This window comes from Chlorocebus sabaeus, chromosome 10, assembly GCF_047675955.1.
Source record: "Chlorocebus sabaeus isolate Y175 chromosome 10, mChlSab1.0.hap1, whole genome shotgun sequence".
NCBI lineage: Eukaryota > Metazoa > Chordata > Mammalia > Primates > Cercopithecidae > Chlorocebus > Chlorocebus sabaeus.
The window spans coordinates 30,169,923-30,193,857 of record NC_132913.1 but is presented as its reverse complement, the minus strand read 5'-3'; the positions used below and the strand labels follow the sequence as shown (position 1 = coordinate 30,193,857).

Below are 23,935 nucleotides of genomic sequence, written 5' to 3'. Positions count from 1 at the left end.
TTTAAAATAAGTTTAGTCTCTTTAGTTTTCTAAACAAGTCTGAATATTTATAGTCTTTCTCTTATTTTTTTATTTATTTTTCCTTAGTAACAATAATGAAAGGTGGCTGGTTTGAAATTTCAAGGATCTTTATGTGTCATACATGTATTTACTGGACAATAAGGCTCTTGGACATTTAATAAGTTGCAATAGAGCTGTAAACTTTTAAATGGTCAAAGGATATCTTTTTGCAAGGTTTATTGGCTTCATAAATAAACCTTACTGAATAATATCACTTTACCACTTCCCTGGCTTGTACATAAACATTCTAACTTCTCTTTAGAGGATGATAAATACTAAGAACAAAATAACAGGATAAGAATGCAGTTTATGTTCTGAAAGTAAACTGAATAAAGTAAAACACATATTCTCTGATCAAATTAAATGTGAATTTTTTCCAGTTTTTTTTTTTTTTTGGTTACATATTAGAACACTTGAATGTCTAGAATTGGCTTCTAACAAATGAACACAAATGAAGGATTTATTACACAAATATTTTGCACACTTTTAAATGCAATCCGGGATTGCTCAGAGGAGAATTCCCGCCATCAGAATACGCACGGCTCTAGGTAAGTCTGACAGCCTGATCAAGTGCACTGTGTTTTGAGAATCTACTGGTGTGGGAGGAGATTCTGGGTTTTGGCCTCTACTGGATCTGGCTGTCAAAGATTCTGGCCCTGGGTTCCAGACCTAAGCATCCAGGGCTGCCCAGATTAGCCCTGGGGCTTCTTGGCAAAAGTTTTTGACTCAGTCCTACACTGAGCCTGACTCCACATGTGCTGCCCCCAATATATTACCTTCTGATTTCTGACTGTTCCTTTCTTCAATAATGGTCGTAAATTTCTGGTCTATGCAGATTTCTATTTATTTATTTTTAACTGTTGCTATATGCTTGTTAATTTTTTTCAATCACTTCTCTGTATTTGTCATAGAATGGAGAATTTTCAGTTTGTACTCAATCTGTTATTTTTTTTTATTTTATTTTTTTGACACGGAGTCTCACTGCGTTGTCAGACTGGAGTGCAGTGGCACAATCTCAGATCACTGCAACCTCCACCTTCCGGGTTCAAGTGATTCTCCTGCCTCAGTCTCCTGAGTAGCTGGGATTACAGGCACGTGCCACCATGCCTGGCTAATTTTTGTATTTTTAGGAGAGACGGCATTCCACCTTGTTGGTCAGGCTGGTCTCAAACTCCTGACCTCGTGATCTGCCCGCCTCAGCCTCCCAAAATGCTAGGATTACAGGCATGAGCCACTGCTCCCAACCTCCATCTGTTATCTTAAACTAGAAGTTGATATTCTGATCCACAATATAGCCATACAAAACCAATAGAAATTTGTATAATGTAATGATTAATAATAATTGGTAGGAAATTGAGTTTGCTTTTGCTTACAACTCTTCTATTGAGGTTTGAGGGGGTTTGTTTTGTTTTGTTTTGTTTGAGACAGGGTCTTACTCTGTCACCCAGGCTGGAGTACAGTGGTGTAATCATGGCTCATTGCAGCCTCTACCTCCTGAGCTCCCATCAATCCTCCTGCCTCAGCCTCCCAAGTAGCTCAAACTACAGGTATGAGCCACCCACATGCCACTAATTTTTCTTTCTCCTTCTTATTTATTTTATTTTTTTGTAGCCACGGGATCTCACTATTTTGCCTCAGCTGGTCTTGAACTCCTGGGCTCAAGTGATTCTCTTGCTTTGGCCTCTCAAAGTGTTGGAATTACAGGTGTGAGCCACTATGCCTGCCCCCCTATAAAGTTATTTTAAAAAGATTTAATAGGTGAACATATTCATAAGGTCATAAACTAAAAACAGATTTCTTTTTTCTTTTTTTTTAAAAAATTTCCATACAACATGGATGTATAAAAACAGATTTGCATGAAAAGTTTCGTAATGTGGGTAAAATAAACATGAGTGATGTTGAAGCAAGTTTAGCCTAAAGCTATCTACTTATATATTTCAAGTCTGGCTTAAAGGTTTCTCTGTGCACAGTGAAGTATCACCTAAATGGAGATGTAAGCAAACTGTAACCTGCTCCGGTGCTAATCACCACGTTTTGGCCAAAGAAGATAAACTGTTCAAACCCTGCTCAAATAAGGCAAATGCTGAGCTGTAAACAACCGGGCTGTTTCTGTACCTCACTTCCATTCTCTGTATGTCACTTTCCTTTTTCTGTCCATAAATCTTCTTCCACCACGTGGCTGTGCTGGAGTATCTCCGAGCCTATTATGGCTTGGGAGGCTGCCTGATTTGTGAATCGTTCTTTGCTCAATTATACTCTGATAAATTTAATTTGGTTAAGGATTTTCTTTTAACAGACTTAAACAAAATTATGGGAGGATATTGTTTTGGAGTGAGCTCATGCACTAGGTCCCCACAGACCAGATCAACCCAAAAAATAGTCACTTATGATAAATATGACATAATAAAAAAGAAGACTTTAAGGAAACAGATATATCCTAGAACAAACTAGGTTTTGTTTTTCTCCTGTAACTCTAACCCGTAAAACAAAATTACTGAAGTCCTTGTTCCTATCTTACAAAATCCACTATTATGCTATTTTCCAGTGGGTTTTAAAACCAAATAAGGACATTTATGATGGTGATAGTTACATCAATGACTAAAGTTTTGGTCAATCTTTCAAAATTGAGAAGATGATCAAAAAGGGGATTGTTAAATTAACTTTAGCCTAAACTTGCCTCCTTACATATTTTAAGTACAGTCTAAAGCTGTCTTTATAAGTCATGAACTGTAACCTACATGGAGGCATAAGCAGACTGTAACCTACTCTTGTGCTAATCACCACATTCTGGCCAATCAAAGGAGACCAACTGTTCAAACCATGCTAAAATAAGGCAAAAGCTGGGCTGTACCCAATCAGGCTGTTTCTGTACCTCACTTCTATTTTCTGCACATCACTTGACTTTCTCTGTCTACAAATTTTCCAACCACATGCCTGTGCTGGAGTCTCTGTGAGCCTACTCTGGCTTGAGAGGCTGCCTGACTCATGATTTTGTTCTTTGCTCAACTAAACTCTATTAAATTTAGTTTGGCTCATGATTTTTTTTTTCTTTTTTTTTTTTTTTAAACAGTGTGTTCTGCACGTGATGGGGTTTATTGTAAGGTGATCCCATTTGCCCATCGTGCTGGGAAATGCCCTCATGTTAGACTCTTTAGGTTGCGCAGATAACAGAGTAGACTTGTCCAGCCTCCTGCATGAGGACTGCTAGCTAAATAATAGTGCAAGTGGATAAACACTTATTTAATGCTTTTTGTTTTCACTATAGTAAGATTCTCCCAGAGGCCTGAAAGCTTAAGGAGATGAGTAATTCCTCCCTTCTCAGACCCAGTACCAAAGCGCAAGGCCACTTACATTAGCAGCGAGCATTAGCAAAATAGCAGAAGCAGGAAGAGAGCTGGCCAGAACACAGCTACCCTGGTCGGAAGACACATACCCCTGAAGATCAAGAAAGAAGCCATCCAGGTACAATGTAGCAGTTATGTCAGACTAGGACATTTCCTGTTTGCAGGAGACTATAAAACCTTTGTCTCCCCCTCACTTGGTGCTGATGCCATTTTAGGCCTCAGCCCACCTGCATCCAGGCGCTCATTAAAACAGTATGTTGCTCCACACCGCCTTGTGTTGTCTGTTGCGCTCTTGGGGTTCAAACCAATACAAAAATTTTACATTCTGGTCCCGAAATCTGGGAGGGGCTCAGGTCAGAATCCTCTGTGGATCTACCCCTCCACCTCAAAGAGCAGGCCACAGCAGCCAGACAAAGGAAACTCCTCATCCTCCAGTCACCCCTCTGCATGCACATCGGTCACGGATCTCACCTACCAGTAAGTTTCCTGGGAGCCCTGTTAACAGGGAAAAATCTGCATGGACTCTCTTGGTTTCTCCGGTCCAAAAATCCAACGTTGGTCCAAGAAGGTTCCAGTGTGTGCTAGGCAGTTGCTGATCATCTGGTTTTAGGGGGACGCCTGTAAGCCATTTGATCCCGTTCGGAGAACGAAAAAGGCAGCGGCGAAGATCACTCCTTTTATCGTCTCCCTCCAGCCGCCCAGGACGGTCTCCTTTTTCTCTTTTCTCCTGTGCCTACCCTCTGTTATGGGAAACTCCTGGTCCTCCATTCCAAAACACAGCCCTCTAGGCTGCCTCTTAAAAAAAAAACCCCGCAAACCTTAGGCCTCACGCAAGCTATCCACCCTAAGCGCCTTGTCTTTTTTTACAATACAGCCTGGCGGCAGTACAAATTAAATAATGCATCTAAATGGCCCACAAATAAAACCTTTGACTTTACAATTTTAACTAACTTAAGCAATTATTGCTGATGACTGGAGAAACAGGGAGAAATTCCTTATGTCCAGGCCTTTTTGCACTCAGATCACAACCTGACCTCTACAATTCTTATTTACCTGTTCAAATTCTTCTCTTCCATTCTCGCCATCCAGATCGCCTTTCTCCTCCCAACCCTACCTTTTCTTCCTCATTCAATCCAGCAGATTGCTGTCCACCCCTCCCAGCCCCTACCTCTTTCTCTCAACCGCCTGCTATAACCCATTGTCTTCTCAGTCACCATCTTCCCAGTCAGCTGTATCCACTTCTTTTCCTACAGGGTCCCCTTAGGACAATTCTAGCATTGCCTGTACTCATTTTCCTTCCTCATTGCCCTTTCCTGAAGCCTATAAACCCATCCTGCCACCTTACGCCCCTATCTATCCTCCACTGCTTATCAACTCAACCCTCTTCCCCCTTCATACCCTCAGCAGGCACCACTGCTGGCTTCTTCTCTCTCGCCCATATTTGTTCAGGCGCCATCTTTAGCCCATGCCACCCCCCCCCTTACTTCAGCGCCTGTGCTAGAGTGCCCCCTTCAGGAAGTAGCAGGAACTGAAAGTATTACTAGAGTTCATGTTCCCTTCTCTCTCATTGACCTCTCTCAAATTAACAAAAGACGCAGTTCATTTCCAGAAGACCACACCTCATATTAGGGAGTTTCAGTACCTTACCCAGTCTTATAAACTAACCTGGCATGACCTCTACAGTACCCTCTCTTCCAGAAGACCAAGGCCGTATCTGGACCGTCACCCCAGAAGACCAAGGCCGTATCTGGACCCTAGCTCAGGCGCATGCTGATGCAATTCATCCCCAAACTCCTGCCCAGTCTAGTGGCGCAGAGGCAGTTCCCAACCAGGACCCCCACTGGGATTATCAAGATGGGGCCTCTGGATGCCGCCATCAAGATCACATGATTGTGTGTCTCCTTGCAGGACTCAAAAACGGTGCCCATAAAGTAGTAAACTATGAAAAATTTTCAGAAATCACCCAAGGTCCTGATGAAAACCCAGCCCTTTTTCTCTCTTGTTTAACTGAAGCCATAAGAAAATACACCAACCTAAACCCAGCCAGCCCAAAAGGAACCACTATCTTAAACCTTTGGTTCCTCTCCCAATCCACCCCTAATATTTGGCGCAAACTTCGGAAACTTGATGACGGTCCTCAAACCCCACAAGGAGACCTTCTTAATTTAGCCTTCAAAGTCTTTAACAATCAGGATAAGGAAAGTAAAAGGCAAAAAAACAGGCAGAGTTTCAAATGCTTACCTCCACCATCAGGGGTCCTGCAGGCCCACAGGGCTGCAGTTCCACATGGAAGCCTCCTAGCAATCCACCTCCACCTGGCGCCTGTTTCAAGTGCGGCAATGAAGTCAACTGGTCCAGACAATGCCCAAACCCAGGTAAGCCCACCAGGACATGCCTTCTCTGTGGAGGACCCCACTGGAGGTTGGACTGTGAGCGGACCCCACAAGGACCGCCCCCATCCCTTCCTAAGCCAGCCGAAACCTCCTACTCGGATCTCATCAGCCTTGCCACTGAAGACTTGATGGTGCCCTGAAATGGACACCCTGGCAACTACCATCTCTCCATCCCAACCAAGAGTAACCCTGATGGCGGTGGGTAGGCCAGTATGTTTTTTAATTAATACCAGGGCAACCTACACTGCTTTACCTAATTTTTCAGGACCCATCAAGTTCTCCCAAGTCTCTGTTGTAGAAATTAATAGAAAAGTCTCCAAACCCCAAGCCACCCCTCCACTTTTCTGCTCCCTGCCACCTTTTCCTTCACTCACTCTTTCTTACTCCTGTCCTCATGCCAAACTCTGCTCCTTTCAAAACTACACACTACTCTTCACTTCCGTGTTCCCCATAGTACCCAACACATCCACCCAGACCCCTCCAGGGCTTTTAACTTTATTCTACTCCTCCAACCTCCCACCTTAAAACATGCAACTTTTCCTTATCCCCCATCTGTAACCCTGCTGTTTAGGACACTTCCACACACTCAGTCAGAAAACACCACACCCCCATCCACATTGCCCTTAAAAAACCCACCCAGTTCCTATCACAGAAGCAGTATCCCATCCCCTAAGCAACTCTCATAGGCCTAAAGCCTATCATTTCTTGCCTCCTCGCCAGTCACCTACTCCACCCCACAAACTCCTTTTAAAACAGTTATACCTGTTAAAAAGCCAGATGAAACTTATCACTTAGTCCAGGACCTCAGACTCATTAACCAAGGTGTACTCCCAGTATGTCCAGTAGTTCCTAACCTATATACTTTACTTTCCGCAGTTCCCTCCAATACCACCCAATTTTCTATTCTAAACCTAAAAGTTGCTTTTTTTTTTTTTTTTTTTTTTAACAATTCCTTTACACCTTGATACCCCAAACCTGTTTGCTTTTACATGGGAAAACCCCAACTCCCATGTTTCACGTCAGCTCACCTGGTGCATACTACCTCAAGGTTTCAGGGACAGCCCCCACTTTTTTGGACAGACCCTTGCTAGTGACCTCTGTACCTTATCCCTAAAACCATCCACTCTGCTTCTGTGTGTTAATAATCTGCTCCTGTGTAACCCCTCTCAAAAAGATTGCAACACCCACACTATCTCTCTCTTTTAAACTTCTTGACAAAACAGGGATATTAGATCTCCTCTAAGAAAGCACAAATATGCATCCCCTTAGTCACGTATCTAGGTCTAGCTCTTACCCCGTGAACCCAAGGGCTCACAGCCGACTGCATATCCCTCCTCCAATCCCTCCTGCCTCCGCGAACTAAGCAAAAAAATCTCTTTTCCTAGAATTAGCGGGATATTTTAGGCTCTAGGTTCCTTCCTTCGCTCTACTTGCCAAACCATTATACCAAGCTGCTAAAGCCCCCTCTATGAGCATTTAAAATCTGCACAGCCTATTACCCAGCCTTTCCTTCTACTCCAGAAGGCTCTCACCTCAGCCCCCATTCTCACTCTCCCAGATCTCACCAAACCTTTCTCCCTCTATACCGACAAACAGCACAGAGTTACACTAGGTGTTCCAACCCAGGCTAAAGCACCCACCCTCCAGGTTATTGCCTACCTCTCTAAACAGCTTAAAGCCTCAGTTCTTGGATGGCCTGCTGCTTCTGAGCACTGGCAGCAGCTGCTGTCCTCACCCTTAGAAGCCTAAAACTATCTTTCCATGCCAACCTAACAGTTTATTCAACCCATAACATCAAAGACTTGCCAACTCACCGCAGTGTACTACGTCTCATCTCTGCCCCACGACTCCTCCAATTGTATGTTCTAGTCATAGAAATCCCCCAAATCACTGTGCTAACCAGCTCCCATCTAAACCCACCCATGCTTTTACCTGAAGCTACAACAGCTGAAGACCCTACGCACTTCTGTGTGAACACTGTTCAAACCTTTCTTCTACCTTTTCCAAACCTAACAGACCAACCTGTTCTTTACTTGGTTTGTAGATGGCAGCCCCTTCCTACATCAAGGACGCCAGCATGCTGGCTATACTATAGTGCTCCTGCCCCACCCCACATACTATTGAAGCCAATCCACTCCCCCTAGGCACTACTTTTCAAAAAGCTGAACTCATTGCCCGTACTAAAGCTCTCACACTGACAGGTGGACAACAAATTAACATATATTCAAATTCTCATTATACGTTCCATATAGTACAGTCACACTCGCCTATCTGGAAAAAACTGGGTTTTCTAACAGCAAAAAACGCTCCTGTCGTAAATGACTCTCTCATCAACAAACTCCTTCAAGCTGCCAGGCTCCTGCAGAAAGTTGCCATCATTCATTGCAGGGACCACCACACCCCAGACAATCATATATCCGTTGGAAATGCGCTAACAGATTAGGTAGCAAAACAAATAGCCCTGCAACCCGTGCAAGGCCAGTTTCTGTCCCTGTCCTTGTTCTCTCCTCTTTACACCTCAGAAGAAAAGGAGGATTTCTGAGCCCAAAATCTTCAAAAGCAAGGACCATGGTATGTCAAGGAAAGGCGCTTCGTTCTTCCTCACTCTCAAAACCTTCCTCACCTCCAAAGCCTCCACAACTCTTTCCATGTCAGTTACAAACCTCTCTTGCAACTTCTCCATCCTGTTCTCACTTGTCCCCACCTTTTCAGCCACTTCTGAGAAATTACCCAGTCCTGCTCTATCTGCCATTCAGTGTCATCCCAAGGCTCCCTCCAGTCGCCACCTTTTCCTACTCATCAAGCCTCGAGCCAGGTACCAACGCAAGATTGGCAAGTAAACCTCACTCACAGGCCGTCCAATAAATGGCTCTGCTATCTTCTAGTCTTTGTCTATACTTTCTCTGGGTAAGTAAAAACGTTCCCAACAACTTCAGAAGGTGCAAATGTTGTCACACAAACTCTAATCATGCATATAATTCCCCATTTCAGACTCCCAACATCCATCCAGCCAAATAACAGGCCTGCCTTCATCAGCCAAATTACCCAAGGTATCTCTACATCCTTAAATATGAAGTAGGTTCTCCACACACCCTACAGGTCTCAATCTTCAGGCAAAGTTGAAAAAATTAACTCTGTCCTTAAAGCCCAACTCACCAAGCTGGCTGTTAAAACCCACCAGCCATGGACAAAAAAATCTCCCTTTTGCCCTCATGAAACTCCGCACAACACCAAAAGCACCCTTTTTTTATAGTCCCTTAAAATCGTGTACGGCAGAAATTTTATCTTAAGGCCTCCACCTTTACCAAACTCTAAGCCACTCAGAAATTACCTCTCCCCCTTAATCCAGACACAGTCTTTCATGCAAGAAGCAGCAAATGAGGCCATGCCTCTCCCTATTGACACCTCCTTGTCCTCTCAACATAACTGCCTTGCAGGCACAGACGCGTTTCCAGACAATCCAGATGATGCTCCTACTACAAGGACACAGTGGATACCAACCCGTCTCTCAACAATACCCCAAAAATTAAGGTTTTCTTTTTCCAAGGTGCCCACACCACCCCCTATATCACGCCTGAAGTAGTTATTGAGAAAGTCGCCCCTTTTCCCTTTGATCTATAACCAAATAGACAGGAATGTAAGATTCTCCCTGGGGCCTGAAAGCTTAAGGAGATGAATAACTCCTCCCTTCTCAGGCCCAGTACCCAGGCGCAAGGCTACTTACGTCAGTAGCATGTGCCGACAAGATAGCAGAAATAGGAAAAGAGCCAGCAGAAAGACAGCTACCCTGGACAGAAGACACATGCCCCTTAAGACTGAGAAAGAGGCCATCCAGGTACACTGTAGCAGTTATGTCTGACTAGAACACTTCCTATTTACAGGAGACTATAAAACTTTTGTCCTGTCCTCACTTGGTGCTGACACCATTTTAGGTCTCAGCCTTCCTGCACCCAGGCACTCATTAAAACAGCATGTTGCTCCACACTGCCTCGTGTTGTCTGTTGGCGTGCTCTGGGGGTTCCAACCGACACAGAAACCTTACAACTATGATTAATTGAGTTGGTCACCCCAAATTCATATGTTAAAGCCCTAACCTCCAATGTGAGTATATTTGGGCATAGGCCTATAAATTAGTAATTAAGGTTAAGTGCAGTCATAAGGGTGAGGCCTTGACATGGTAGAACTGGTATCTTTAGGTGTCCTTATGAGACGTGTGAGAGAAACCAGAGAACTCTCCTCCAGTACACAAAAGAAAGGCCATGTGAGCACATAGTGAGACGGCAGCCAAGAAGGGAAGTCAAGAGGAGAACCTTCACCAGAAACCAACCCTGACAGCACTTTGCACCTTGATCATGAATTTCCAGCCTCCAGTACTGGGAAAAAATAAATTTATATTGTTTAAGCCACCCAGTCTGTGGTGTTTGCTATGGCAGTCTGGAGACCCTTTCTTCTCCCTTTTCTGGAAACGAATCCTCCAGTTATCTCCCAAAATGGGGTGTGGGAGTATTCACCTGGCAGCATCAAGTGGGCAAGGGGATCTGATATTCTAATTATATTTTAAACGAATTTCAACAAATCTTTTATAAAAATTCGTATTTTCATCACTACTTCCGGAGGTGTGAGGAATAAACTCTGACCTTTTTCCTGTCTTGCCCAAATTCCTAAGAGGCCTGGGGAGTAACACCCTACAAACCATAAAATCTCACCAGATGAGTTTTATTTAATCCTATATAACATAGCTTACTTTCCAACCTTACTCTGGCATAACATCAAGTGACAGATAAAGAAGAAAATCAAAATATTTTACCCCAAAATATGTCTCTTTGACATATTTTGAGTGGCCCTACAAAGCCTTCTGTTGTGAAGGAAAATTCGCATCTGTCAAGAATATGATGAATATCACTAAATCTTATCCTTTTCAGTCTCTTGCAATCCTGAAGAGATGAACTGAGAGACTAGAACCCTTTACAGGTATGAATAGGAAACAATTGCCATCTATTGTCTCTAAGGGCAGCCACCTATGAGACTTTATCTACATAATAAGAACCTTTCCATCACCCTTTATCTTCCTCCAGACACTCCTTTCTATTGATTCCAGGTTTTGAGATAATAACTCTTTCAACCAATCGCCAATGAGAAAATCTTTGACTCCACCTATAACCCTATGACCTATAAACTCCTACACTACCCATCCGTGCTCCTGTCCCATCCTCACCCCCAAACCTATGGATACCTCACATGTGTAGATTAATGTCTTTTGTCAACTCAACCACCTTGGGCACGTGTTCTTAGGACTTCTTGAAACTGTGCCTTGGGTCATGACCACTTGTATTTGCCTCAGAATATTTTACAGAATAATTTACTCTTCAAATATTTTACAGAATTTGACTCTTTTCATGGTCAGGTGATTAGCAGGGTAAAGATGGCTTTTTTATTTTTTTGCCATTAGGAGATTAGGATTTGGTTTACATTTTTTTTTTTTTTTTTTTTTTTGATACCGGCAATTACCACTTGTCTGTCTGCCAGCCAACTCCCCAGATATTATTATCATCTCCTTTGTCATTCTATTTTGTCCTTTGGGTTTTAGACTTTGTAATTTTTTTTTTTCCTACTCTATTCAGAATTCTTTAGTGAGATTTTAGAAAAACGAGAGTAGTCACATGCATGTGTTCAGTCCTAAATCAATTGGAAAATTATGCCTCTTTGGGAGTGTGATTAATTTTTTATTTCTTTGTATTTTACTTATGTAGTACATTAATTTTGGATTCCTTTGCATCTTCCTTTACTGACAGTCCATGAGGATAAGGAAGGTGAGTGTTCTTATTCGTTTTTTTTTTTCTTTTTATTTTTCTTTCTTTCTTTTTTTTTTCTTTTTTTTGATACCCTGTCATCCAGGCTGAAGAACAGTGGCATGATTTGGGCTCACTGCAGCCTCAACCTCCCAGGCTCAAGCTAACCTCCCACCTCAGCCTCTCAAGCATCTGGGACTACAGGTGTGTGCCACCATGCTTGGCTAATGTTTACTTTTTTTTTTGTAGAGATGGGATCTCATCATGTTGGCCAGGCTGGTCTAGAACTCCTAAACTCAAGCAATCCACTCACCTCAAACTGTCAAAGTACTGGGATTATAGCTGTGTGTCACCATGCCCAGCCGTTATTCACTTTTATGTCCTCAGAGCTCCCACAGTCATGACATATAGCAAAGAATCAATAATTACTTTTTAAAAAAACAAGATGCTCTCCAGATTTTAATGATTTGCCAGTTGCCGTAGTTTTTTCTATGCATAAGTCCAGCTTTCCCCACTCCATTTCCCTTCCAGTCACGTTGATTTTCTCTCTAATTACTGGTCAAGATTCAAATGAAATGAAGCAATAAAGACATTTGTATGTTTGCTTATAAGAGAATAAGCTTTCAAAAAGGATTTGAAAACTTGAGTTTTCCCTAAGTCCTTAAAATAGTTCCAAATAGCACCACTCCAATTACCAAAACATCATTAATTTTTTTGAGTACCTTAAATTTTAAACAATGCTGAATATTTAAGCCAATTAAAATAACTTTTTTCAAAATGTTAACACATTTACCATATAAAACTATCTTAAATACCACAGATAGTATATATAACTCTCTTTAAGATAGCACATTTCAGACTAAAAACAGCGTCAGCTATGTCATTTTCAGTAACATGAAGCTAAAATTTAAATAGATCACCAAAGATTTAATTGAAATGAGCAAAAACATGATTGGTGTCAAATGTTCATTTAGCATGTCAAAATGTTCATTATATCAAATAATTAAATTATAGAAAATTCATTTCAGTTGATTTTTATGAAATGTATTCAATTGTAAATTAATACAATGCATATGTTTTTCATAGGTGTGATAAATATTGCATTTAAAGTATGACAGAAAAAATAACAACATATATTTTATTTTTATATAAATAACCTTGTTACGCTCACCATAACAATCTTTGAGTTAACAAATTTAAGTTAAAAGTGTACCTCCTTTTTACTATTATGGATTAAAATAGAAAATCACGATGCTCTTCAATAATATTTTGATTTTATGACCTGTGTTTATAACTAAATGATAATATCTTTACAATTCATTTGGAAAAACTTCAATGTTTTGTACTCACCTACAATGTCCTTCATAAGGCCTACAATACTCTCATCTCCTGTAATCCAAGGTCGCTTCCCCACTTCATGACCATAGGCTGCTCTGAAATTGAAAAGGGACGTAAACATTTCTTAGCTTTTGCGTGCATGTGTGTGATTATTTCAAATATCAGCTTTAGCAAATAAACATTTCTATGTGGACCTTTCTATGTGTTAGTAATTATATAAAATCAAGCTTTTTTAAAACAAAAAATATAATACTTGGGATTAATGTCTTTTAACTTCTCTTTTAAAATTTATTTTCTTTTTGTTAGGAAGAGGGGGGATTGTTCATATGTTATTTTAATATTTTGCTATATTCTAGAGTCTAATTTTTTGGGTCTCAGTTATTTTGCAATTTTTAAGATTATTTGAACACACTTTTATACCTGTAGAATGTAGTATCTATACTAAAACTTACATACTGTTTTGTAAGGCTAGAGACTAAAATGATTATAGATTGACATTTAAAATATACCTATAATCTGTAAATTTAATAGAAGTATATAAAATATGATACTCATGATACCATTTTATAGTAAATAACAAAATTTATGAATAATCAAAGCCAATACTGCTTGGTTTGACATATTTGCTAGCAATTTCATCTGTCACATTCCAGCTCAATTTTATTATTCTCGTAAGTATCCCAGGAGGCATAGTAGAAAAATGCAAAACACATAGAGTACTTCAACTTTCAAGAAATTTCCATGAAATGAAGAAGGCAAGTACACTTGAAAAACATAGAAGAAATTAAAACAGAGGATTAAGGTGAAGTGCCTCTGAGTGCTGTTACATTGTTGTATCTTATGATGCTCTGAAGGTGGTAGTTCTGTAAGCAGACAGGGAGGTCTCCAGGGATCATAACATTTAATATACTTGAGCCATCAGCCTGTTTTACAGCCTCCTGCCCTGTCACCTGTCTGTTTCCGAAGCCTGGTTTGTAATGCTGTCACCTTGTTGGTTGGAGCCAGCTTCTGCCAGACCGCAGCAACTCATGGATGATCCTGAGTGAACTGTCCTCATTACCATGCTAAAGTCTCCACCCTGGGGAGAAGCTATAGCTTCATTACCATACATGCAATCTACGCACTGGCATGATTACTCACTGAATCTCCACAACTGCGACGCTTCCTCCACATGTGATGATGCATCTTCTCCCGTATTCACCCCATAAAACTCCCCTGTCACTTTTCCTCTGGGAGACACTGCTCTTGTGAAAACTCCCAGTGTCCTCCTTACTTATACCAAGTAATCAAACTTCTATTGATCAAAACTTGTTCCCTCTGTTTTGTTTTGTTTTTTAACTACAGAGAAATAGTTTATTTTAAATCATATTTTAGAATTAAGCAACATTTTAAAACTTATTTCATAGTAAATGTTACAAAGATGGTTTCACAATTAAAAAGATAAATATTAAATGTTTGAGCCTGCTATGTATTCCTCTGACTTTTTAAAAATTATACTTTAAGTTCTGGGATACAATGTGCAGAACATGCAGGTTTGTTGCATAAGTATACACGTGCCATGGTGGTTTGCTGCACCCATCAACCTGTCACCTACATTAGATATTTCTCCTAATGCTCTCCCTCCCCTAGCCCCCACCCCCGACAGGCCCCAATGTGTGATGTTCCCCTCCCTGAGTCCATGTGTTCTCATTGTTCAACTCCCACTTATGAGTGAGAACATGTGGTGCTTGGTTTTCTGTTCCTGTGTTAGTTAGCTGAGAATGACGGTTTCCAGCTTCATCCATGTCCCCAGAAAGACCTTTGTTACCACGTGAATGAAGCCACTTTTTTCTGGGTAACAGTTCTTAATTCTTTAGGAATCCAAAAGTTTGTCAGCTTGAAAGAAAGGAATGAAAATGTGCTTTTTGTATAGCACCAACCTGGGTTGAATCTGTGTCAGTAAACTGGTGCTGGTGGGCTGCTACTCCCTAAGAGGGGCGGTTAAGACCGGAGGACTAGAGCCCTGGTTTTCCTCCTTTGCAGATTTCCAAGGTGTAAATACTCCCATCATGGGTGATTTCATACTATCAACAAAAATTCTGAGTATTTAATAATTGGCTTTTGACATCTGGTATAAGTCAGCTGCAGGTCAGTACTGGTCATGAGACCACATTTATTGAAGCTCTAGGGTTTCATTTTCCACATTTGTACAAGTAAATGGGTAACAATGTGGACCTTAAAGGATTCCCATGAGAAATAAATGAGATAACATGTGAAAGAGACCATTACATAGTACCCCCGTTTCTGAGTCTCCTTTCCTAATGTAAATCTAATGCTAAAACTCCCTTCATCAGCATGTGGTATAGAACACAATTTTTAAACTAACATTTCTATTACCATATAAACTAAGATGAAGGAAGAGGACTTTCTCTGAGAATAAACATAGACTGCTAAGAACTAAGGATGGAAAAGAGGTGCAGTTGTTAGTTATTATTATTCATATTGTTATTAGACAGCCTGCAGCTTGCCTCTTTCTTGATTTTCAATATAAATGCTAAAGACAAAAATCATTATCATTAAATGGTAGTTAAAGGCAGATACTTGGATCCTTTTTAATTTTAATCACATAGAGCTCCACGGCCTTTGCTGATAGCACAATACATCTTATTACATTTAGGTAGTAAAATTCTATGTTCTGCCTCAGAGAATTTATATCTCAGAATATTATGCCACCTCCTCCTCTCTCTGGTAGACACCGTGGTAATAATCTTTAGGGATATGTTTCTTCCTGCAATGCTTTTGGCATCTCCCTCCCTTCAAAATACCACACAGTGTCTGCTGCTTCATTTTGTTAGCCCTCTAGCCTGGGGTAGTGAAATGTATTTACAAAGTGTTACCCAAATAAACCCAAAGTAAAGTGGCCTGTCATTAGAAAGAGTTGATGTAGATTAAAGTGCAGTTATAAACATCAGTATTAGAGTTAGGAAAAAAATATTATATTGCTCAAACAAAACTACTTAAAATAGTTGCAGCATAGATGTAATCTTCTTTTACAAATGCTGGAAAGGAAAAGAGAGCATGGGAGAGAGTTAACTCACTGCCACAGAATAAATCATTGCTATAAGTGGGTGTTTTCTGAGACATCTACTAGGAGTATTCACTCACAAAATTAGGACTGCAGGATGGAAAATTAGGAAGTTAATAGAAACTTGGATCCTCTTTAAAGTAGGACCATGCTTTAACCATCCCACAAAATGAAAAATGGCCCTGTTTTTAGAAAGCTTCCTTCCATAAGGAAATAATTACGATTTCACAGCCTGCCTTCATTATATTATATTTTTTTTCCATGACCCACTTGATGATTAGCCAATAAAGACGTTGTGAGGCCGGGGACGGTGGCTCATGCCTGTAATCCCATCATTTTGGGAGGTCAAGGTGGTTTGAGCCCAATTGTTTCAGACCAACCTGGGCAACATAGGGAGAAGTCGTCTCTACAAAATTAAAGAAAAAATTAACCAGGCTTGGTGGCATGTGCCTGTAGTCGCAGCTACTCAGGAGACTGAGGTGGGAGGATAGCCCAGGTCTGAGAGTTTAAGGCTGCAGTGAGCTATGATCACATCACTGCACTCCAGCCTGGGCAACAGAGTGAGACCCTGACTCCAAAAAAATAATGTTAATTAGAAAAACAAAAATAAAGATGTTGTGAAAAATCTTTGTAACATGCCATTCTATGTATTTTCTTATGTTCTCTTATTCAAACGCTATTGCTCTTAAAGGAAGAAATGCTTAAATTAAATGAGATTAGAGGGGTCTGAAGGAGGCATCTACATCTCTCTGGCGTGTTTTATCAGTGTCCTGTCAGCACACACACACTGCCATGTAAAGTAAACTCAGTAGTGTATTCCTGATATTTAATTCAAAGGCACATTTTTATCTTCAAATAATCTTACCTAAACTGTCACAGTTCTTAGAAGAATCCCTGTAGAGACAAAACTATAGTAGGTTTTTGCTCTTATGAAAAAGAGAGAACACCCTTGATGTAGCAGATCTGACAATGTAAATGACCCAAAATATTGTGATTCTATTTTAGGGACATAATACCCATTCTCCACCTTAAAATATGCTCTTTAGGACTTATATATCCTTCTGTTCTAGCTGGATTGTGGCATTATGATTATTAACCAATTTTATTCTCCATTAAATAATCTAGGTCATTAGTAAATATTTAATATAAAATATTATTTCCAAATAATTATGCTTATTGCCTATTCATTGCAACAGACCCATAGATTTCAGACATACTGTTGCTTCTTATTATTATAAAACCTTTTTGCTTATAATTATTAAGTATCAAATAAATATAATCACACAAAAAGTTTTATATTTCAGAATATTAGAATTGCCTAAATGTTGCCATTTTGCAAAACAAATATATTCCTCAATGTGTTATTAATCTACTTTAGAAATCCCGTAGAGTTGAAAATGAAAATGCAAAATAATGGTAATAGCATTTTAAAACTAACACAGAGGTAAAAGTTTCTAAGAAAACAATTTTCACAGTTTGTCTTAAGAAAGTTTAAGTTTTAGAAATAATTTGGTTCTACTATCATCTGAATGTGTCCCCTTCAAATTCTTATGTTAAAACTTGATCTGCTGATGTGACAGTATTAAGAGGTAGAGTCTTTAGGAGGTGATTCAGTCATAAGGGCAGAGCCCTCATGAATGGGATTAGGACCCTTATAAAAGAGGTGGGAGGCAGGTGTTTGCCACTTCTGCCACATGAGGATGCAGCAAGAAGCACCATCTTGGAAGCAGAGAGCAGACCTTACCAGACACTAAGTCTGCCAGCACCTTGATCTTGGACTTCCCAGTCTCCAGAACTATAAGAATGTTCACTTCTCTTCTCTATAAATTATCCAGACTTGGGTATTTTGTATAGCAGTGGGAACAAACTAAGACAGATCCTAAAATATTTCTAGTTTTACCTCTATTCTTGGCTTTTCCTTAGTATAAATAATCAAAGATGGTAGCCAGATGAATTACAAAATCAGGCTGCGTTATGACAAAAAATTGTTTATTCAGTACTTAGGTGTGGTAGGCAGTATGTTTGCAATAGGCCATAAAACTAGAGAAGATGGAATCCATGAGCCCAATGGCATTTCCTACTTTATAGCACTTGGATGGACAGAGATTTGACATCTATATGCTTGTGCAAAACCTTGCTTTGTTAAAGCACTCTAATTTTTATGTTACTGTTAAAATTATAATTTTTTTGAGACTGGATCTGACTCTGTTGCCCAGACTGGAGTGCAGTGTCAAAATCTCAGCTCACTGCAACCCCCACCTTCCAGGCTCAAGCGATCCTCCCACCTCAACCTGACGAATAGCTGGGACTACAGGTATGTGCCACTACATCCAGCTAAATTTCTTTCGTATATTTTGTAGAGACAGGGTTTTACCGCGTTGCTCAAGCTGGTCTCGAACTCCTGAGATCAAGTGATCTGCCTGCCTTGGCCTCCCAAAGTCTTTGGGTAACACCCTTGAACCACCGTGCCTGGTCAAGATTATACATTTTTAATACTATCTTTTTCAACTAAGCAACTACTTTCAATGTGCATTATAGTGTTTAGTAAATGTGTAATCATCTTTGACTCAGCGATTCCCATAATCTTCCATTGGTCAAGAAGAAAGGGAGTCACTGACCTGGCTGGAGTATCAGCCAAGAAGTAGAGCAGAAGTGGCATTGAGGGAGGCAAAGAGGAAGAAGTGATCAGACAAAACTTACCACAATAATGCGAGGCCCTGGATCTAGAGGCAACTGAACACATGCAGGGTTTGATTTTAGTGCAAAAAAACAAAGCAACAGTCAGAATGAAAACTGAAGAGACCAACAGACCACTGAAGTGGCATGAAGACAACATGTATATATGTATGTATGTATTTAAAGACATGGTCTTGCTGTAGCCCAGGCTGGAGTGCAGTGACACAATAACAGCTTACTGCAGCCTCGACCTTCTGGGTGCAAGTGATCCTCTCACCTCAGCCTCTCACGTGGCTGGGACTACAGGCATGTACCACCATGCCCAGCTAATTTTTGTATTTTTTGTAGAGTTGAGATCTCACAATGTTGCCCAGGCTGGTCTGGAACTCCTGGGCTCTTGTGATCCACCCGCCTCAGCTTCCAAAGTGCTGGGATTACAGACAGTAGCCACTGCTCCCATCCCTTTGTTGCTCAGGCTGGTTTTAATTCCTGGGCTAAAGTGACCCACATTGGCCTCCCATAGTGCCGGGAATACAGTCATGAGCCACCATGCCTGGTCCAACTACTTTGAACACATCTGAAAAAGGAGCAGCCACAGAAAGAAATGTTATCTAAACTTAAGCAAAGCCTCCTAAAAATACAGCTGCCATTGACCCATCCTCAGAGTTAGATGGACCTTAGCACCTGGAGGTACAAATTCAGCTGCTATTCATCTCCCTCTTGGGAGCTTCCAGCTAGGAAGGATACTGCCCATTAGCATCAGGATGAAAAAGCCCAATGGAAACCTTTATATTTTCCCATTGAAGCTCTAAAACTCTTCCCTTTAGTTAAGCTGGTATATAAACCCTTACCCATGGCTGTTCAGCAAACTACCCCTTGTAGAATTCTTCTATCTGAGTGTGAAATAAACTTTTCTCCTGTTAACCTGTCTGTTGTCAATTAATTGGCAGGCCCTCACCACTTGGACCTAAGTACTCAGTTTGTAGAGAAGTTTCCTCCCAACAGAACTTCAGCTGGAAAAGATCAGAAGTGGGATTTTAAGCTAAATATTTGGGAGATAAAAAACAATAACGAGCAAACACTTTTAGGATCAAAAACGGTGGGTGATGTGATCAGGCATCCCAAACACCACAGACATTTATGGGCAGGGCCATGATGTTGACAGAGTCACTACAGCTCAAAACAAGAAGACTACATAAACTAAACAAAGCAAGGATGGAATAGATGTCCATTTGCTTAGCAGTCTTCTTTAATTCACTGTACATTGCCTGAAGCATTAAAATACACAACCTTTCTGAATCATCTGTCTAATGAAAACTCAGTGAGAAGGTTTAATTAAAATGATGAAATTTTCCATCATCACAAGGTGAAATGTAAAAGACAAAGCAATAGAAGGGCATGAGGTGATTTCCTGAAATACAACTTTAAAGTCTTGAAAATAATCAACCAGTTTCTTACTTAAGTGGGATGACTATAAGGATATGAATAGAATAGCAGGGCAGAATATATTTTAAATGCTTAAAGGATAAAAATTCACAGCCTTGCTGAATGAATACCCGAGAGGCAAGGACACTCTATAAGTTCAAATTCATTCAATCTAATTATCTGCCCTCTCTTACATTAAGGCCAAAAATGAATATTAACCATTTTTATTAACTATGACCCCCATTCATTAAATACTAAAACCTGCTAGAGCAAATGTGGTGGTATGTATTTTGCAAATTATGCATAAAAGTTATGCAGATAAAGTTATAACATGATTAATAAATTATATAAACTTCTATCATTTTTGCATCAAGTTGTGAAATTACATTCTTAATCACTGAAATTAAGAACTTCACAGTGTTATCTAATAGCCATAGTTGTAATCATTTGCACAGTCAGTGTAAGCTAAATATTATTTATTTATTTATTTATTTTATTGAAACAGAGTCACCCAGGCTGGAGTGCAGTGGTGCAATCTCCGCTCACTGCAACCTCTGCCTCCTGGGTCCAGGCAATTCTCTTGCCTTAGCCTCCTGAGTAGCTGGGATTACAGGTGCCTGCCACCATGCCCGGCTAATTTTTATATTTTTATTAGACACGAGGTTTCACCATGTTGGTCAGGCTGGTTTCGAACTCCTGTGCTTAGATGATTCACCCACGTCAGCCTCCCAAAGTGTTGGGATTGCAGGCATGAGGCACCACTCCCGGCCTAATTTTTGTATTTTTTTTAGTAGAGATGAGGTTTCACCATGTTGGCTAGGCTGGTCTCAAACTCTTGACCTCAAGTGATCTGCCCACCTTGGCTTCGCAAAGTGCTGCAATTACAGGCATGAGCCACCGTGACTGGCCTACTAATCTTTAAAGAACGGATATTGTTCCCAATTTGAAAACCAGTGGCATGAAGAATGAAGAAAGGTAAAGAATGTAGTCTGAGGTTCTGACAACCAAATGTTTTTCCTCTGAAATTCTATTTGGTTTGGTTTCATCTTTCTGAAATGTTTTCCTAACTGTCAAGTTTGGCTCATCTTCATATTGATTTTTCAGTTTCAAATAATCAGAAAATATTTTTAAAATATTTCCAGTTATCATAAAAATAAGTGTTGATAATTTGGCCTAATCATGAAGAGATGAAGCTTCTAAACATTAACTCCTCTCTTAATTATTAAAGAAATAAAATGATTACATATGGTTTAGGGATGTCAACACAGGAGAGGAACTTAAATGTTTAAATACTGTAAAAGTTTTAGTCCTGATTCTGCCACTAACTTGTTATGTCACCTTATTCTGATCCTCAGTTATTTTCATCAATCAAATGAGACTACTGAGCAGTTAAGGTTTCTCTGTATCCATGGATTCCCTCTCTATGGATTCAACCAACTGCAGATCAAAAATATTTAGGGAAAAAATGGATGGCTGCATATATACTAAACATGTACAGACTTTTTTCTCATCACTGTTCCCTAAACAATACAGCATAACAGCTATTTACATAACATTTATACTGTATTAGGTATTATAAGTAATCTAGAGATTATTTAAAGTATATGGGACCATTGTGGATTTTGGAATGATAGGGAGGCCCTGGAACTAATTCTCTGCAGACAACCAAGGGATGACTGTACTAGGATTCTATTACACATCTTTCCAAATATTAGACAACCTAATGTGATTTTGTAAATGTTTGTATGTGATGTAGAGTAGTAGCTTTTAAAATAATACTTACATTTTGGCCCACTTATCTAGTTCTTCTTCAAGATATGTTTTAACCATTTTTGGCTGAAGACCAAGAGAATTTCCCAAGAAATAGATGGCATTTTCATCTTTATTCACTAATGATAAATCAACTGAAACAGAAGAAATGTCAAAAAAAAAAAAAAAAAGTTTTTTCAGTATGGTATTGTTAAGCCAGTACAAATAATTAATATAATCAACTCTAAGAAGGATAAAAAGTAATTAAAAATTACTCCCAAGGATGATATCAGGTCCTCTAAACAATAATTAACTTTTGCATTTACATTTTGAAATCTAATTTAAACCTATAGAGGCTATTATGATGATCTCTCATATTTACTGTGCTCCATGGGGAAATCTAAATTAGCAACTACTTCCACTCATGAATAGCCAAAGCATTAGAAAAGAGTTAAAAACAAATGTTTTCAATTAGGAAATACATCAGCCTATCTAATTGTATAAGAAGATTACCAGAATTTAGTCAAGTACTGACACTGTACTAATTTGTGTTGTAGAAATGGCAATTTTTTCAAAAATGCAAATAATTGTTTATATAACTAAAGTAGATGTACTGGATTTATGTGTTTTTTTCATTCTATATCCATACACATGTACAGATAGTACTAACACATGTATAGGCAAAGATTGTTCTCTATATCTACTTCTTATTCATGTAAATCAAACTTTGGTGATTTTTATCCTGCAGCTTACCCACTGCAAACAAACCAATCCATGTGCTTAAAACATAGTCTAGAAAGTCACAAGTTTATAGTCACAATTGTAAACTACTGAGTTTTCTCTTATATCTTAGGGGAAAAAAGACTAAGCTTCTTGTTTATATTTCATTGGAATCATTAAGTACTATATTAGTCTTTATTTCAGGCTACTTAATTAAACCTTTAAAGACTTTTTAGAGACATACCATCTATTTCAACCTGATCCCTTTTTATAGATATTGTTCTTCATTGGCATCTTTTAAGCCTGACCAATACAAGATATGCACATATTGTTTACACGTGTGCCAGAAGAGTCCTCTTGGTTAAGGTATCCATTATTTCCTGGACCTAGGATTCGATATGCCTCCCCATTTCCCATCCTCAAGGTTATCATGTCAGCCAGGCACAGTGGCTCATGCCTGTAATCCGGGCGCTTTTGGAGGCAAAATCGGGAGGATCACTTGAGCCCAGGAGTTCAATACAAGCCTGGGCAACATAGTGAGACTCCATCTCTATTTAATTTATTTTTTTAAATAAAAGGTTATCACATCAATGGTTCTTGTCACATTGGACATTACTGATAATCTTCTTATAGCTTCAGTCCAAGCTTAATGCCTTTGGGATTATATCCACAGTTTTTACATCTCCTATGCTTTCTCTATACAACCCTTAAGAACATGAGAGCTCTAGGTTCCTAAATAGTTCCCAGTCCTTCAGTGTCAGCTGCTGACTCTTGCACAACTCAATGTCATTTGGATTCTGTTGGACATCTTGTTTAGTATTTAATGCTTATGAAGTGGGAGAAAATTCCCTTTCTGAAGCATTTATTGTATTTATCTTTTTTTCCCAAAGGCAAGTCAGGATTAATGTACACCAGCCAACCTTGCTCTTCAGGATTATTTTCTGTCTCCTGTACTGACAACTTTTTTTTTTTAGCATATTGTGAGTTTAGTGCTATGCTAAAACATGTATTGTAGAAATTATGATATTATTACATTTTTCTTTGAAGTAGGTGTTGCCAATTAGAGCACACATTTTTTGCAGTTTCTCAATGGTCCTCTTGGTTTTGTCTCTCACTTCAATGGCCTTTTCACAAAGGCCATGGAGCTTACTAGAACTTTCCTTTTCAAAGTGAACTGCTTGATTAACACATGTCCTGTTAGTAGATCCCAAAATTTTGGTTAAGTCACAATGCTTCAAGACCGCGGTTCGCTCTTCTTGTAGGGATCATTTTCTGACTCTTTCTTTTATTGCCTTTGCTTCTTATTTCCTGGAAAGTCTTCCTCCATTGAATTTAGCCTGATCTTATTAGGGGGAGGAAAAGGAAGATAAGCTGTCT

General features: G+C 39.6%; 1 protein-coding gene across 5 annotated transcripts in view; it reads right to left on the bottom strand.

Moving 5' to 3' along the window:
• KYNU (kynureninase) overlaps positions 1-23,935 on the bottom strand; it is a 181,343-nt gene that overhangs the window by 96,362 nt on the left and 61,046 nt on the right. For all 5 annotated transcript variants that reach the window (XR_012094178.1, XR_012094179.1, XM_073019652.1 and 2 more), the window contains exons 3-4: positions 21,873-21,993; positions 12,937-13,019 (exon numbers count right to left, since the gene is read on the bottom strand). Coding sequence is in view for 3 of the 5 variants with exons in the window: in XM_073019652.1 (XP_072875753.1) it covers positions 12,937-13,019; positions 21,873-21,993 (204 nt within the window). In the remaining 2 variants the exon portion in view is untranslated. The remainder of the gene's footprint in view (positions 1-12,936; positions 13,020-21,872; positions 21,994-23,935) is intronic.